Source organism: Thalia democratica, chromosome 7, assembly GCF_965202585.1.
Source record: "Thalia democratica chromosome 7, ktThaDemo2.hap1.1, whole genome shotgun sequence".
Classification (NCBI taxonomy): Eukaryota; Metazoa; Chordata; class Thaliacea; order Salpida; family Salpidae; genus Thalia; species Thalia democratica.
This window is the reverse complement of record NC_139171.1, coordinates 35846408-35864320: the sequence shown is the minus strand read 5'-3', so window position 1 is coordinate 35864320 and position 17913 is coordinate 35846408. Positions and strand designations below refer to the sequence as shown.

The window sequence follows — 17913 nt, the reverse complement described above, 5'->3', positions numbered from 1 at the left end:
TTTTATGAGATGCATAAAATTAATAATTTTGTTAATCTCTCTTATTAATCTTTTTTTTACTATTAAACTATTTTTAGTATATTTATTTTATGTTGAAATTAACAATATATTGTATTATCAAAACCCTTTTGTTACTATAATACTCATTAAAAAAAATCCAGGATCCAACTCTACAAACTAAAAACGGTTGAAATTTATTACATGTGTTTTTATACCTTGTTTCATGATAGAATACACACATTGAATTGCAACCGATCAAAACACTACTGGATGTTAATAAGAGACTGCATCAAGTTGTCAGGAACAACAACGTCGTCTAATTTTAAATTTTCCAATTCCAAAGTGAAATCTTGCGAGTTGGAAGTGAACTTTTTGTAAACTGCGCGCGATATTTCCTTGCTGATTTCCTCCGCCGACTTTGCCACATCTCCTTTTTCTGTGTGAAAAGCAAATCTTAACTTTTAAAAAGTCAAGTAAGAAGCAACCCGCACGTTATATTTGAAAAAAATTAACAAACAAACAAAAAGTTGCTTCTTTTACTATTCAAAACTAAAACTCGGACTGTGTTTTTTTTTCACTAACAACATAATTATAAAGATTAATTTTTAACATGAGCAAGGTTACGGTTAATTTCAAATACAACTCATTCAAACCTCTGACGTCAAAGTTTGCGAAGAAAGTGTCGAGTTTCCGAGCGAGTACGGAGCTCAGCTTGTTTATGCTGGACGAAGGCGGTGAGTGGAGCTTCGAGTAAGACCGGAGTAAAACTATCTGCTTCATTTCGGTTGCCGTCACCACCTCCTTGTCGCATATCTGTTGCAACACTCGAAGCTATGTATTACAAAATACAAAAATACAAGCTTGCAAATGCCTACTTGAAACTAAGCCCAGTTGTTTTGTAAGATTATTTTGCCTAAAAATTCTACAGTACTTTAGCATACTTTATATTAAATACAACAAAAATTTAAACCAACAAATTTTAAGACTCAAAACTGATAGTATACAGAATTACAACATTTTTTAAATTTAAAGATAAATACAACAACTCAAGGTTTGAGTACTTAATTTATATTTTTTTGTTAAAAAAAAACAAACATAGAAAATTGTAAGCTGTTAATGAACCTGCAATAGAGTGAGAACTACGGGCTGAAGTGTCGATTTTATTCGCAGTGATTTTACTATTGAAAGTGAATTAACGAAGTCGTCATTTTTCTTTTCTGTGAAAACAAAAAGTTGAAACTGATTGCTGTGAAATTTAAAGCAATCGGTTGTTGTAAACTGATTCAGTGAAAAAAACTTTGTCTCATCACTTGCGTATAAGAAAAGTTAAATTTTAAATAAGGTAAAACATATTTAAAACACAAGCAAGTAAGTAAATGTGTAGTTAATAATAACAATAATTTTTAATGTAACAATTTGGTACAAAATAAATTTTATGAGACAAATTTAAAAACAGCTTACCTCCATTTTTTCTACAAACACTGCTTAGAAGAAATGATACGAGATCTTTATTGTTGCTTTGAGATTTCGAGTCGTACGTTGAAAAATTCTGTCAATAAAATCCACTTGAATATAATATACATATACTATTTGTGTCAAGTATAATTAAACCATACAAGGATTAAAAAAAAAAATCGAAATAATCTGAAAACTAAGTATTTTTTAAACAACACCAATTAACAATTAAAATTTTGCTTTACTTATAATTTAACTCAATAACCAAACCATCAAACATTACTTAAAAAGTAACTAATAAACTTTAGGCTGTTTGATGTAGGAGTTTTTGTTGTGCTTACGCTGAACGTACATGCCATCTTCCATGAAAGACATCAGTTTGTTGGATTGCGTTGTTACGTCACAGTGGATTGTGCAGTGTCGCTCGTCGTCCACTGTTACCTGTGTTTAATTAAAAAAATCATCAGTTACTAGCACCTTACTGGGAGTCAACAAACTGAGATGTACTTTAAAACAATAAAACAACAAAATTGTAGTAAAAAATAACTTTTAGGATGCTGATTTAATGATCAGCAATTACTAGTGTTTTATTCAACTTTTGCTTTAAAAAAGTATTTAATTGCTGGCCACTACAACTTTTAAAACATCTGAGACCCGCAGAAGACTTTTTGCTATACAGTGCGGCCTGCTGGAAGCTTTTTCTAGAAAAATTTGGCCAAAATGAACAAAATGCTGCCAAGGTCTTACCTAACCAAAACTCAGTGTGACATAAATGAGCTTTGCTTAATAAATATTTAAAAAAAAAGTAATAATTAACCAAACAACTGAACAGATACCAAACACAATTTACTAACAAACATGTTAGGCCAAAAACAAAAACCATTAAAATTTCAATCAAGAATAAACAAACGGATTGGAGGAGTTGATGTTGAGGTATGAGGCAGGGAGCGACCACGTTGAACTTCAATCCTTCCGCGTGGCCGGGAGACGGTTGGAAGTGAAGCTGCAGCTTGCAGTAGGTCGGCCTCGACGTCGACTCGTCGATCGGAACGAGCAGCCTCTTGTCGCAAGCCAGCGAGTACATGTGACGCAGCGCCTACAAATTGTTTCGATGTTACTATAAATATTTGAGTTTATAGGTAGAACTTTGTTGCGAAATAGTTTTGAACAATTTTACTGCTTTTGAAGGACAAAAAGAAATGCTTTGAAACTTTAAGTTTCCAACTTAACATTGAGGTCTAGTTTTATCGTTAACAAACTTACGATATTTTTTTCAATATTTTTTTTTACTTCAGAAAATAAAGCAAACATTAACATCTATATTCATTAAGTGGTCTAAAAATTAAAAGAGCACAAGTTGAAGTACTTTTAAGAAGCAAACGCACAAATTAGAGCTGTAGTAATGTTACGAGTTAGCAAAAACTGAGTTCAAAACGAAATAAACACACAATTATATTATAAGAAAAATGTCAACAAACTTGCAAATGGTATCTGTTGTCCTGAGGTTTTCCAGGGAAGCAAGGGTAAACCGACATGAGGAGGCCGGCGATGGCTATGTTGCTCGTGCTCAGAGTGTACCTGTTTCAGCAAAAACAAAACTAGATTACAGCTTACAAATATTAAGAAACCGACCAGAGCCTTCGGATTACAACCCAAAAAGCTTAAATGAAGCAAAACATGACACAAGAATTTAAACTATTTAGCGACCGACCTGCACTGTCCGAGAAAGAGGAACCCGATGGCCATGTGGGCGGCCATCTGCATCCCGTAGCTGACGGTGGAGCAGGTGTTGTGGTGCACGTGCCTGCAAACCTGTCAAGTTGCACATAAGTTACACGTGCTTGTTTATACAAAATAAAATAAAATTTTGCTGTTTCTGCGTTCAACACGCGTCAAAAAGCAAAGTGGTGGCACGGAAAACGGAGAGCCTCTCTCACCATCAACGGACTTCACAAAACAAGTTATAATAATATAATATATATAATATAAATATACAAATATGTATATTGAATTGCTCACCTGCAGAGCCTTCTTGTTGCCGCTCCCGGCCACGACCATGGTCAAGCCGAGCAGGCAGGCGGAGAAGCAAGTTTCGTACAACCGCTTGCCGATCACCTGCGATAGTTGTTCGTGTGTTACGTCATAAGTAAGAAATATTCAAACGAATTGTTTTTATCTTGTTAAATGTGTTCGTAATGAAACTTGTTGTATATATATAAATTTTTGATAATTAAAGTGCTTGAAACTTTTTCTCACCAAAACAACTTAAATTATATCAGTTTGATAAATTTAAAAAGTCGCAAGTTTAAGCGACACTAATTTTGTTTATAATTTTTACTAAATAATCATTATTTTTAATCAAAAAAGAATAACCTCAGCAACTTTACATTTTTCCTTGTTGAAATTGAGCATACTTATTGTGTACTTGTAAACTGTGTCAAAAGCTCCCTTATGTTGGCTTCCTGCAAATCTGAAAAGTTTGTTGTTAATTGTATGACTGTGAAATAATGTTGGAAGCAAATTTTAAAAACGCAATAAAATTATAAACAAACTGGAGTACAACAATTATTAAAATTTAGATAACTGTGATAAACTAAAACAACTTAATTGTAAACAAAAAAGTTGTTAAATAAAATAACAAACATTGTAAAATTAATTAAAAATATTTTTGCAAAATTACTAAGGAGTTTTGAATAAAATTTTTATATAAAGTTCAGCCATTTTCGATCAATAACGTTGAGATAAACAAAAATAATTTGTCAAGAAACAAACGTTGAAAATACTGAATTTAATTCGAGACAACAAAAACCTGAAGCCAATGGAAAGGCAGGCGCCGGCGATGATGGCGACGTACGATTGGATGATGGTCGTCTCGTCGTACTCCAGCGGCTGCTGATTGGTCGAGTAGTGACGCTCGCACTTCAACAGGAACTCCTCGACCCCGTCCTCGCTCGGAATGAACTTTGTGAACATGTCCGGCAAGTTGCTCGTCACCTATATGACGTCATAATGCGTTTAGGATCAATACATGTAAAAGAACGCTAAAATCTCTTTGAATTGGTCTATGGCAGTAAGTTTTAAAAACATGTGTTTCAAGTTTAGCTTTTATTATCTTTCTGTGTCACAAGCAACTATAATATGAACGAAGCATTTATGTTATAAAACTTTAAAAAATTAATTTTTCCGAAGTAGTTTGATCGAAAGCATTAGCAAATGAGTTTTAAATTATTTACATAATTAATTGAACTTTAAATTAAACTAAAATTCATTAAATTAAACAATAAATGTCAAACAAATTATAGCAATTTAATTAAACCCATTGTTGGTCGGGTTGAACTTGATGCCACATGACAAGTGAGTGAGTGAGAACTCGCATCAGCAGATGTTGGGGTTTTATTTTTTCGAGGAAGAGCAACGTTGATGGCGTGTCCAACCAACTTGCTACTGATCTGAAATTGTTAATTGATTTTAAAATTAAATTCATGTATAAAAATAAAATAAATTTTATGTTTTACTTCGAACATCTGTAGTAAGTTTCTGATGAGTTGCAGTAGAAAATACATTAAAACTTATATTGAAAAACATTGATTGTTATTTACACAGGTAAAAACTATAGTAGGCTTATGTTTTTAATGTTAATAAAATAAGTGTAAATTTACTGAAACTTTGAAAAATTCTTAATTCTAATCTGTTATTTCAGTTTCAGCTGATTTGTGACGTTATAGACCGGCTAAACTGAAAAAAAACATTATAGTATGTAATTTCAATTATTTTTTTTTACAATCGGAATGTACAATGAAAATGTACACTGCACTTCTTTTGTTATTGACAGCAACGAAACAAACTGGTTGTTAGTTTTGAGATAGATCAGCGCGAGGGCCATCATGGAAGCGGGGCCGACCACTTCGACGTTGAACTTGTCGCCTTCCAGGATCTGCCCGCTCGATTTCGGCACTTCGTCCAACACGTGGTGCTCATCAATCAGCTTCGTTGACCTGGTTTAAATTAGTTAACAGTTCATAGTCTTGATTGCAATAAATGTTAAGAACTTTGGAACTAATGAAGTCATTAAAGATAGTTTTTGTTCTGATAAAACATTAAAAAATGTAAAAAAGCTTTAAGTAGTACAAAAGTCATGTAACAGGGTTGCCCAATGTTTTTGGAAAATTTTCTCCAGTTTTTAAAATTACACATTTTTGTGTCTATTTTTAGTTTAAAGTTAAGTTTAAGGTAAAAAACTGTGTTAAATAGTATAAAAACATTGAAAAGAGATACTGTAAAGCTACTTCAATGTGTTTTTAAATTACAAAAATTTGATGATGGCAATTTTTTTTATTTTTATGGTATACTTTTCGTGTCAAATCGAAAATTTATTACTACCCATATAAAAACTGTTTAAACTCCAGGTTTTTTAGGGATTTTTGTTCAAAAATCTAGGTTTTTTTAAATAATTTCTTAAATACCAGGCTTTTCCAAGTTTTTTGACAACCCCGCACATGCAAGTAAAAAGGTGAACAACTGACGAGTGGAAGCCGGAGTTGGTCCTGTGCGCGCCGCTCATGTACTGGTGCAGCTTCTTGCTGATCGACAGGTCGCCCAGGCTCGGGCACTTTTCTCCCAGGCCGAGGGAGACGAGGCCGAGGGCGAAACCGGCGGACAGGGCGTACGCCTCCCTGTCCCTGACCAGCTCCGATTCGCTCGTGTGCGAGCAATCTGTTTGCAACACTTGAAAAAACACACGATTTTATGAAAGAAAGTTTTACGATACTAGGCACTGATAGTGATTGGTAATAACAAAATGTTGATATCTACGTGAAAAAGTAAAATTTGAATGATTATTTTCTATAATGGTTTTTTGACTTATGTATAAATTATCAATACAGGCAAAATAGTTTTAAGCATAACTTTTGATGACTGAGGAAAGTACAACATATATTTTTTTGTTTCAATACCTTCTTTTTTAATATTCAACAAATATAAACAACTTGTACCTCATTAGAAAACTATAAATGTTAAAAAAACAGAAACTAACCGATTTCTTTCAACAGGACGCCGGCGACGTAAGCGGACCCGCTGCCCGTGTACAGCAGGCCGAGGGAGACGAGGGCGGCGACCTGCTGCTCGCGGGGAATGTCGACCGGGGTGGTGTGGACCGGCAGCATGACCGGCAGGTGGACCGTTATCATCCGCAGCACCTCCACGTCGCACGTTCCCACGCTGATTGAAAGTGTTTTTTTATTATTCATTTTTATGTTGTTTACGATGTTGTGTATGTTGTAAAATAATGTGTGATTAAAAGATGAAAATTTGACCTTTAGCAGTGCGCACAATAAATCGCACGTGTTGTACGTTTGTAGAGGATGGGAAGTTTAAATGCTACACAACTTTTAAAAATGTAATGAATTGTTTTTCTTCTCTTTTTTTTCAGAAGATAAAGATAAATTGTTGCCTGTCATTTAAAAAGCTGTGATGCAGGCTTTAACAATAACAAGATAAATGTTTTTTTTATAGTGAGTAAATTGTTTTTATTTGTGAATAGTTTTAGAAAAGTTAAAAGCTAAATGTTATCAAAAATATCATATTAATTAAAAAAAGAATTAACAAAGATTACATAAATCTATACTTTTTCAACCTTGAAGTGTTTTTGCTTTAAATATAATTGTAATAAAAAAATATTCCTATTAATTTCGCAACTATTTTATCTAACCTGTCTGCAGCAATACCAAGAAGGGCGCCGATTGTGGTCAAATTGTGCGTTTCTTTGAGGTAATTGTGCAAATTGAGCGATTTTGGTTCAGCAAAGGTGTTGTTCAAACCCAAGCCAAACAAAATACCTACAAGTTATCTTAATAAATTATTTAAGTAAAACTCTTTAAATCCTAATTTTAATTCAATTCATTTGAAAAAAAAACATTTTAAACCTATAAGTTAAAAAATGCTATATCAAAGGAGATACTCAATTAAGCAAACTAGCAGTAAAAAACACTATTTATAATGTAATTGACTTTGCAAAATGGTTCAAATGTCACTTCTATGTGGTGTAAAGTAGGTTTAAAAATGTGTTTATATAAAAGTTATAGACAAAACGTAGTAGCTAGTTTAAACCCAAAAAGTAGTTGAAGGTAATAGAAAAATTGATGACGCTAAAAACCTGCGAATTCATTAGTTCTTTTTTCTTTAGGATCTTTTAACTTTTCTCTAGATTCCAGGTCGTACGGATCAATTCCTGTAGTCTCTGGTTTTGTCAAGTGGATCCAGTCTTTCGTTGTTACCTATATTTAAATATTTTTTGATAAAAAAAAAACAGTGAACTTTTATACTTAAGTGAAGTATAGTAGGTATGAAAATGCCGCCATTAAGTAGTTAAATTGCTATAAAAATTATTAAAATACGTTTATTGAGACTCTTTAAGTATAAAATTTCTTAATTTAAAATAAACAAAACAACCTAGACAGATAAAATTTATCATACATTTAAACTTTTATGGTTTATGTTTTAATACCTCTAAACTACAATATTTGTTTAAAATGTTACAATAAGAATCTAAACTTACAAAACATAAAGCTTAAGGCTTGATACAAATCAAGTTAACTTTTATAGCTTTTCAACGACAGAAAATAAGCATTTCTATTCCATATTTATGCGGCTCGAAAGTATTTACTACGACACAAATAAAATCACAACCTTATCGCACTGAGCAGTCAAAGCGGCAGCAACGCCGTTGTGAAACAGAGGCCATTGTTTGCCGGTGAGCGGTATTTCGATCTCTATGAAAGGGTGGTGGCTCGCCGAGTCCATTGTACTGCGCACATGTACGAGTTGATATTTTTTAAAAAGTTCTCAAAAAAAAATTAACTACTTTACTTTTGTAGAACGAATTGAGTAAAAAACGTTTTAGTCATTTTAAAAATTGTAATTCAAGACTCGAGTTAACAATTTAAACTTTTCAAATACACAAGTACTATGTTTGTAAATATTTCACTTGTTCTTGCTGTCAACGTATTTCGGCTTCAGCTGCAGCTCCGGCACTTCAATGCCTCTCGTGGCTGAAGGTATCTGTGATCTGTCGATTGTTTTTAATGCTTAAAATTTTTTTTGTAACATTATTCATCAAAAACTTAAACTACATTATATTACATAAAAAATGTATAACAACTAAACAGGGTTGCCATATTAAATTTTTTGAATTTTTTTCCAGGTTTTCTGAATTGCTTACATTGCATAGGTATTTGAAAGTACAAGCTTTTTGTATAAATATAAATTTAAGGTAGAAGACTGTCTTAAATGGTATAAAAATATTGAAAATCTACCTTATATGTATCTTATATTTATGTTTTAGTATTTAAAACAGTTTAAAACTCCAAGTTTTTAGTGATTTCGTACAAAACTTAAGATTCTCCCACGTTTTTTTAGCTATACTTTCAAACTTCAGGTTATTACAGGTTTTATGGCAACCCTTACAAAAAGAATCTATATTTATAGAAAAAAACAACATTTTCTATATTTTGTGTAAAACAACATGGTAACGTGGTTTGAACCAAACGAACCTGAAATTAGCCATTCCTCTCCCGATGGCGAGAGCCATTGTTCTGTTCGCCAGTTCCAATGCCGCATCGTGCTTTCTTGTCTGCATTCCGTTAGTGCTGTGTGTTCAATGCTTAAGTTTTGAAATATTATCGAATTTATTTCGTGTACAAAGAATAGAAAATCTTGCTTTAACTAAAAGTTAACTCAATTTACTTTAAAATCAAGATTATAAAAATTCACCATGTTAACAAAAAAGTCAACAAAAAAAACTCAAATAAATAAAAGTTATGTCATTACAAATATCAGACAAACTCGTATCTGGGGTCTTGTTCGAAGTGCAGGTGTACGATTTGTGAGCAATCAAGCATTTTCCTCACATCTTCCAAACGGTGATCATTTGGAAACAACAACCTGTTTCAACATGCCATTGGTTAAAAAATGTAGACTGTACAGGGGCGAAGTTAACCAAGAATGTAAAAAACTTATGATGTACATATTAGTTTTTATTTCGTAGTGAATAATTAAAAACTGGCTGTGATTTTTGCTTTCAAAACTAATGTTTGCTAACAAAAAGTGATCATTAGTGTATAAAACTAGACAGATACAATTTTATTTTTAGAAATGCAAGTTGAGTAAATCAATTTTGTTAAACACTTTTTTAAGTGTACTCTTAACATCAACAAAAGTTGTTTAAAGTGTAAATATAATCAAAAACACCCCTAAAGTTCAAAAATTAACCCCACAATTTTATCAGAAAACATTAATATAACATAAAACAGGGTTTCTACGTAAATTTTGCAATTTTACTCTGGCATGCCTCGTTTTAGACTGACATTTCAATTGTAACAGCGTGGCCTATTAATTCAGGAATTTTTGGCACATTTTTCATTTTCTCAATTTTAATTGACTTAGTTAGATTTGGCCTAAAGAAATAGGAATTTAAACTACAAACTTCGGAGCTTGAATGTCATATTAACGGTAGAGACATATTTAACTTTTATTATAAGCGCTAACCTAATCTAGAACTTTCAAAATAGCTTCAACTATATCAACACTCAATTTTAAGATACTCTCCTCTTACTGATAAATATACTCACCTATTTGCAAATAATTCCTTGGTGTGTCAATTAAAAAGTTTGAATCTGGCGAACCCCTACTTTTTGCGTATAAAAACCAAATGTTTATTTAAATTAAATTCACTATTTAATTATGTTAACAACTGATCGAAACTTTTTTTAGAAATTTAGAAATTTTTAAGTATTTTACTGACAAAAACTGACATTATCCTAACATTTTCAAAAACTGACTCAAACCGATTTAGCCCAGATAAAAATCAAACGACAAAACTTTGAAATTTAGTCTGTTTAATAAAATATTTAAAGACGAGTTCGAATTAATTTAATTTAACCATGTTTAGTCTTTAAGGCCTCAGTTAATCATTCATGTTCTTAAATTAACAACAATTTTCAAAATATCTAGCAAATATGCATAACACAACGGCTTTGGATTTTAAATCAGTTATATTTTTTTTAATCATTAATCCTAAAACTTAATTAACAAAAACTTTTGTTGTCCGAAAAGAACACTTAACTGTTTTGACATTCAAAAATAACAACAACGAATATGGCCACCTGGTAACGTTGTCGTCCGCAGGGGATTCCCCCAAACTGTCGACGTTGTCGTCCTCCCGCATCCTCCGCATGAACTCGGTGACCCTTGTGACGTCACAATCATCACCGTCTTCACAGTCCCACATGAACCTAAGCGGGTCGGTGGAGGGGTGGAGGTGGGCATGCTGCCACGTGGAGGCGCCCTCAGACGATTGAGAAACGAAATCCCGCCGCTCTGATTGGTTTAAACAATTTCTAATTTGGATAAATATAAATAAAAATGGTAAGAACCATTAAAAAAATCAGTCACAGTCTTTTACAACCACTTAGAATAGATCTTTCGTTTATTAAAAAACAAACATTTTCAATTCTTATTCAAATAGAATCATTTTTCTAATTTGGAGTGAAATTTTAGCATGTTTGGTAATAAAGGTAGTTTTAAGTACAGTGGCCTTTTCCTATTAATTATTTCTAAATTTTACTTTAACTACACAACTTATGTCTTACAATAATTAAATTATAAAAATAAATAAAGTAATTAACTTTTCAAATTTAATATTTGATAGAATCTATTTGATTTTTTTTCTTTCAAACATATTTTTATTTACTAACCGAGCAATGCAAACGCGTTGCTAGGGAGATCGAGGTGGGGATCCTGGGCGTACAGTTGAAATATGTGCAGCAACGGAAGCAACACCCCTGGTTGCCATGACACCATCAGGTGCTTGGTGATCCCCTTTTCAGACAGGTAGTGCAACACCTGGTGGTTAAAAATACTTTAGATATAAAAAGATATATATAAAATCGTTTTTTAAACATATTATCGCAGTTAAATAAGTAAGCATACACATTAAGTTTATTTTTATAAGATTTTTATTGAAAAATTCAAAAAAATTTAAAAGTAAAATTCTAAATCTATTTACAAATTTTTCTTTATGAGACATCAGGAAAAAAAAGTTTACTTTCTGTTTTCTTTTCTTAATAAACTTTATTATTAGTTTTTTCGTGTTTTTAAGATATTTAAATTTTATCACCTTTTTGCATTTTAGACGCTGATTATTCATTTCGTCTTCATTAACAGTGAGAATTTTGTCCAAAATTTTATCATCTGTTTTTCCACTGTGCAAAATGATAATAACAAATAAATTTAGAATTACCTTCAAAGCTAATCATGTTTAAAATAAATAATTGTACAATAAAAACAACTGAAATTATTATAAAAACTATCTTCTACAGACACCTGTATCCAAAAACGTTTTTAATACGAATATCAAAACTAAACATTTTCTAAGATATAGAATTGAATAGGTTTTTTAAATTGTCATTTATGAAAACAAATATTTAAACTGTTCATGGTTTTAAATTTAAATTTAAAACTAGGTTAAGTTATTCAGCTGAAATTAACAAACTACAAAGCATAAGAAACATATAAATAGCTAATACTAATTTATTTTACAAAAAGACATTTAAAACAAAAATTGGTTTACATTAAACTTAGCTTTTTATAGAATTATAATAACTAGTTTTTAAAAACAAATAAACACATTAATCCAACAAAGTTACATTTTCTTTAACTTATAAAAAAAAAATTTCCTTGCTAATGCTTTATAATCGCTTCAGGTAAACAATTAGTAACTATCAGTTCATATAAAGTCCGTAAAAATTATAAAATTGAAAGCTGATGAAGCATTTTAAATGTATAAAAACAAATTGCCTGGATTGTATTTTAATATTTTAGACAAATGTCAACTAAACAACTCATTATAAAAGGTACTCAACTTTTTTTTCAGATAAACTTATTCGGTTTAGGGTATAGGTACCAATAACACTTTAAAGAAATAAAATAAGTATTTAAACTTTTTTCAAATTGCTTAGATATTCAGGAGTTTTATAACAATAATCAACTGCAAAGAATTTTTCACGAATCATTCTTAGAAATTTTTTTCCGGACAATTCTGAAAATTATTATATACCCAAAAGTTATTGCACACAGTGATATTCAGATTAAGTATTAAGTTGAATAAAAAAAGTTACTTTTTAGATGTTTTCTTTGATGAAACAAAAGGAGTGATTACTGACGAGGTTTTGTCTGAAAACAAACATTCGTAGACCTAGAAAACAAAACATTATTATAAATTCAAGCCATCATATAGTTTTACTAAGGTGTTATTATTAATTGTATTTTATAAGAAACAAAAAAATGCATGTTTTTTTAGTGATTTTTGCTCAAAATTCTAGGTTTTTTTTAAATTTCACTAATTCCTGGTTTTTCCAGATTTGTATAGTCTAAATTGTCAATTACAGGCTTATCAAGGATTACAGGTTTTTTGGCAACCCTCAAATTAGAAAAATAAATATTATTTGATTACAGCTATTTGTTTTTTTATTAATTTTAGTTTTACAACAAGTTTTACTTTACTTAAACAGGTTATGTTTGAGAAATATATAGTTTCATTTAGAGAAAGGATACTACGTTATTTTTTGATGCAGGATAATTTTTTAATAAACTACTCAAACCTTTCTAACATTGTACAGTACCTATAAAATTGATTTGTTATAAACACCAATAATGTTTAAAAAAACAAAGATTATATAAAAACTATTTATTTAACAGGTTAACTTACTTTTTCTTTATTTTACTGTGCTTTTTTAAGTATCTAAAAAAATTGAAAACTAAACACACAAGTAATACTTAACAGTTACAAGTATTAGAAATATATTAATATTTAAAATAGTCTTTATTCTTTTAGTTAATCATCAGAGAAAACAAATTCAAACAAAAACTTTAAATTTAAAAACATGAATCCGTACTCTAATTTTTAGAAACTATATGAATATAATTACAATCAAGTTGAGAGTAATGAAACTTACAGATAGTTGCTTAAACTATTTGAAAAACAATCAGTTTCACACACTGAATGATGTCGTTTACTAAAAGTACTAGCGCATAGAAAAATGGCACAAACTTTCAACACGATTTCAACGGTGGGCGTGATTTGCGGCAGAAAGCAAAACGGTTTGTTCAGCCTTCCGTTCTTCAGCAGCAAGTTCAAGTTTTCAAACACGCAAGCCACCATCTTCGGCGAAAAACATCCGGGCATCTTCAGGTCCAGACCTGTTGCGGAGGGGATTTTAAAATCCGTCATTATGGAGACGTTTAACCCGAACCTGCTTTCTTGCAAGTACTCTGTTTTAGCACAAAAAAAAAGAAAAGAAAAACAGTAAAGGGTTAACTTAGCAGAACCGATTACTCACTAGTGTCATATCAGTTTTGTCTTTTATTATTATTTATTTGGTTTCGACCACAGGACTGTTACCTTTTCACTTTCATAAGTAAATTTCAAAACACCCCGCCGCAAATTAACAACAAACAACGAACCCATGCTCTCGTCGGCGACATGGTCGTCTCGCACGTGGCCGGAAGCCAGCGCGGGGTTGAGCTGCGAGTAGCAGCGGAGGCAGTTGTGCATGTGGCACTCGCTGGCGAGCTCGTGCAGGAACGACGACATCGCCACCGCGTTGCCCATCGTCAACTCGTTGATCTTCTGCTCCTGTTGAAAAACAATACAATATTCTAATCTAAAGAAACAGTTTTAGTATTTTCAATGCTTAAACGTACAAGTAAGGTTTTTTGGATGGCGTGTATACAGGCGCAGCCGGCTTTAAATTACAACAAATTTAATACTATTTGGACAAAAAATACCCTGAGTGCCTAAAGGCTAACTGGTTTAATGAGTTATGCTATTTTATTTTTAATAATTTAATTACTACAGTACTGATGGCTGCAAAGATAATATTTGTATTAATAGTTAGGCTTCAAATTTAGTAAAACATAGTGTTATGAACTTTAATAAGAACAAATGTTATTCTAAACTTTAATAATCAAAATACATATCATCGTTCGAGTCATAGTTGCAGTAAAATTAAAAAAAAAATATCTAAGTTTTACAAAAAAAAAACAATTTAACTAACCTAATGGAACTTAATTATTCTGATAATTAAACTATATCTACATTTTAAACATAATTTGAATGTCATGTTATGACTGTGAAAATAGAAACGCTATTACAACTGATAGGATTTTTAAACTATTTTTCAAGTTGAAACACAGTTTTATTATGTAATAAGTTTTGAAGAATTATCTAACTAAAAACTAAGTTTTAGAGATTAAATATTGTAGGTGCAAGTTATTTTGATTTTTCACAATTAAATAGTTAAAATTTTCACAATTATGATGCAAGTCCTAATTGAAATCATATTTTTTTTTACTTGGTGATTTTAAAAAACTTGAAACAAATATTTTGATGCCTCATATTCAAATAATTAATTTCAATTTAACAAACTAGTAACTAAACTTTTCAAATTGATCTATGCCTGTGTACATGCAAGTAAGGTTTTTTAATTACATGTATATAGGCGCAGCCGGCTTTAAATTACAACAAATTTAATACTATTTGGACAAAAACACCCTGAGTGCCTAATGGCTAGTCTGATTTAATGAGTTATGCTATTTTATTTTTAAGAATTTAAGTACTGTGGTAGTGATGGCTGCAAAAATAAAATTTGTATTAATAGTTAGGCTTCAAATTTAGTTAAACATAGTGTTATAAACTTTAATAAGAAAGAATGTTATTCTAAACTTTAATAATCAAAACATATACCATCGTTAGAGTCATTTTTGCAGTAAAATTAAAAAGAGTTTTCTAAGTTTTACAACAAACAATTTAACTAGCCTGATGGAACCTAATTATTCAGATAATTTAAATTATATCTACATTTTAAACATAGTTTAAGTGTCATGTTATGACTGTGAAACTGATTAAACACAGCTTTAGTAATAGGTTTTGAACAACTATTTAAAAAAATAAAGTTTTAGATCTGTAATTTTGCAGGTGCAAAATATTTTGATGGTTAAAATACTCACTTTTATGATGCAAGTCTTAATTGAAATATTTTTTAAAGTTTTTTTTTTAATACTTAGCGATTTTAATAAAACGTAAAACAAGTAATTTGATGACTAACATTTAAATAAAAAACTATTTAACAAACTAGAAACTAAACTTTTCAAATTGATCTATGCCTGTGTACAACATTTATCATTCTTTTGATTTGAACTAAAGGTAACAAAATTACAGTAAAAACACGTTTAGGCATTTACTGGTTAAACAAAACTACAAAGAAAACAACAAACCTCGAAAACAAGATGCAAAGCGCAGAATGCAGAAAGAACAATTTGGTCACTGAGGGGTTTACCCTCAAACGAAACTGAAGAAACTTCAAAGCTGTGACGATGCTGAGACATTGACAACCCCTGGTTAAAAATAAGTTTATCGACCACAAAAAATACACTCAACAATTTTATTTTAATTTATCACATTTTTACTTAATGTACTCTTTTACTGAGTCAGTGCTAAACTAAAAAAAAATATACATAAATTTAACATTTAATTCAAATGCCAACCATTGAGTGTGCTGAAAAATTTAGAGCCTCGTCGTTATCATTTGCAGCTGTTTTTTGAACTCCTCTTAGTTGCCCGGTCATCAACTTGTGGAGGTCGCTGTTTAAGAGGTATTCCCAAGCCTGAAATAAAACACATATATGTACTTGAAATAAAAATAATTAATTACTAATTTCTTATTTCTACAGTAAACTAACACCATCGCTGGGAGCTTCGTTCTGTTTGGCCTTTTTAACTTGCACTTCAGCTTGCGGTGATAACTGTGATGAAACATTTTTTATTTGATTTGCATATTTTATATATATAAGATGCTTTTGGAAAAAAAAACTTTTTTGGAGTTAAAGACTTTAAAGTTGCTAAAATAAAACTAAAATTTACTTTTTTCTGTGGTATTTAATTAAATAATTTGGTAACACTATTGATAAAAATTTAACAACTGAAATCTTAAGTACAATTGACAATGCATTCTAACTTGGGTTTGGTAAAAACATTTAAATGACTTTGAGTCCTTTAGCTACTTTGGCTTGGTTGTAAAATTCTACCAATTCAAACTTTTAGAAATTAACTCAAAATATTTTAATAAATTTAAACACAAACATAACCATTCCATTTAAAAAAATGTACACTAAACTGGCTGTGTTTTTTTATAAAATAAAACTCAAATGCAACGATTGCATGTTAAACATCCGCAAAAACCTGCTTCGCCGGCAAGCTCTTCTTTTGGCAGACTTGGGAGGCGTTCTTGTTCTTGGCCTGCTGGTTCAGCTGGAACTGGCACATGAGGAACCTGGCGAACAGCGCCCACTCGCTGCCGCACCCGTCCATGGAGCCGGGCGAGTGCCTGGCGACGTACCACTTGCCGATCAGCTTCGTGAAAGTTTCGCCGGGCAGGGCGCACTTGAGCGCTTTCAAGCTCGAATCGACTGTTGCGATGATTGATTAAAACTACATTTGCAGTACTATAAAAGAAAAAAAAATATTGACTTAATTTTGTGTTTTTAATTATTACAAAAAGCAAGACTAATGCTTTGATTTATTAATACTCGGATGCGATAAATTAATAAGACGTGAGCCATTATTTCGGCATTGTCCTAGCATACACATTTTAAGTGTCACCTGCAACTTTTGCTCGAAAATTCAGTAATTTGCGCTAAAATTAACAAACTGCAAAAATTAAAAGACTTCTAAGTTTAACAAATCGACAGTTGACATAACAAGTTTAACCGAGTTTGGTGGAGCAGATGTTGGGAATGGTCGCCTTGTAAAAGCTCTTGTTGTTCAGCTCGAGGACGATCGTGTTCCGCGTGACGTCGTACAGGCCGACGCACTGTGACGTCACGCTGGAAGTGTTGTAGGAGAACTCGTCCACCGTGTGGATGCTGATGTTCTCCACTGGCGGGTTCACCTCGGCCACCGGAGACAGGAAACTTTCCTGAAATGAAAACGAGTACTTGATGTTTTGAATGTGATCAAGAATTTTCAATCTAAATGTTAAAACAAATTCATGGTTCACTTGTTTTGCTCAATACTTGTTAAACCTGTTTTCATTAAACAGTAAATCAAACGGCCGACTATTCAAATATCAAGGCTGAAAAAATGCGAAAGTTTTACAGAAAACCAACGTCGGCGCCTATGTGAGCCAAGTTGCTCTTGAACTTGTTGGAGTGGGCGGGCGTGGACACGGGCTGCTGCTCATTGGTCGACTTGCTCATCACGTGACTCGACGAGCTGCAGAAGGAGTTGTTGACGCCGCCTCCGCCGCTCAGCCTCCCGGATGTCGATGCCGGAAGACCGCTCATGTTGATCGACTGAATCTGGAATATTTGTTTTTGCTTGAGAGCATAAATAATAGTTATATACTC

General features: G+C 31.8%; 1 protein-coding gene across 1 annotated transcript in view; it reads right to left on the bottom strand.

Annotated features, from left to right (window-relative positions):
* Positions 1-253: 253 nt before the first annotated feature.
* Positions 254-17913, bottom strand: part of LOC145841323 (anaphase-promoting complex subunit 1-like) — a 33935-nt gene continuing 16275 nt past the window's right edge. Inside the window, exons 13-45 of the mRNA XM_082948684.1 lie at positions 17674-17865; positions 17276-17483; positions 16748-16974; positions 16249-16311; positions 16054-16173; positions 15784-15903; positions 13972-14143; positions 13559-13707; positions 12627-12703; positions 11627-11711; positions 11205-11352; positions 10614-10827; positions 9295-9393; positions 9003-9098; positions 8438-8518; positions 8140-8257; positions 7607-7727; positions 7163-7289; positions 6488-6672; positions 5979-6168; positions 5301-5450; positions 4772-4904; positions 4265-4449; positions 3829-3925; positions 3475-3570; positions 3167-3267; positions 2934-3033; positions 2366-2551; positions 1759-1896; positions 1462-1549; positions 1123-1217; positions 654-813; positions 254-436 (exon numbers count right to left, since the gene is read on the bottom strand). Coding sequence (XP_082804810.1) covers positions 264-436; positions 654-813; positions 1123-1217; positions 1462-1549; positions 1759-1896; positions 2366-2551; positions 2934-3033; positions 3167-3267; positions 3475-3570; positions 3829-3925; positions 4265-4449; positions 4772-4904; positions 5301-5450; positions 5979-6168; positions 6488-6672; positions 7163-7289; positions 7607-7727; positions 8140-8257; positions 8438-8518; positions 9003-9098; positions 9295-9393; positions 10614-10827; positions 11205-11352; positions 11627-11711; positions 12627-12703; positions 13559-13707; positions 13972-14143; positions 15784-15903; positions 16054-16173; positions 16249-16311; positions 16748-16974; positions 17276-17483; positions 17674-17865 — 4494 coding nt within the window. The 3' untranslated portion in view covers positions 254-263. The remainder of the gene's footprint in view (positions 437-653; positions 814-1122; positions 1218-1461; positions 1550-1758; positions 1897-2365; positions 2552-2933; positions 3034-3166; positions 3268-3474; positions 3571-3828; positions 3926-4264; positions 4450-4771; positions 4905-5300; positions 5451-5978; positions 6169-6487; positions 6673-7162; positions 7290-7606; positions 7728-8139; positions 8258-8437; positions 8519-9002; positions 9099-9294; positions 9394-10613; positions 10828-11204; positions 11353-11626; positions 11712-12626; positions 12704-13558; positions 13708-13971; positions 14144-15783; positions 15904-16053; positions 16174-16248; positions 16312-16747; positions 16975-17275; positions 17484-17673; positions 17866-17913) is intronic.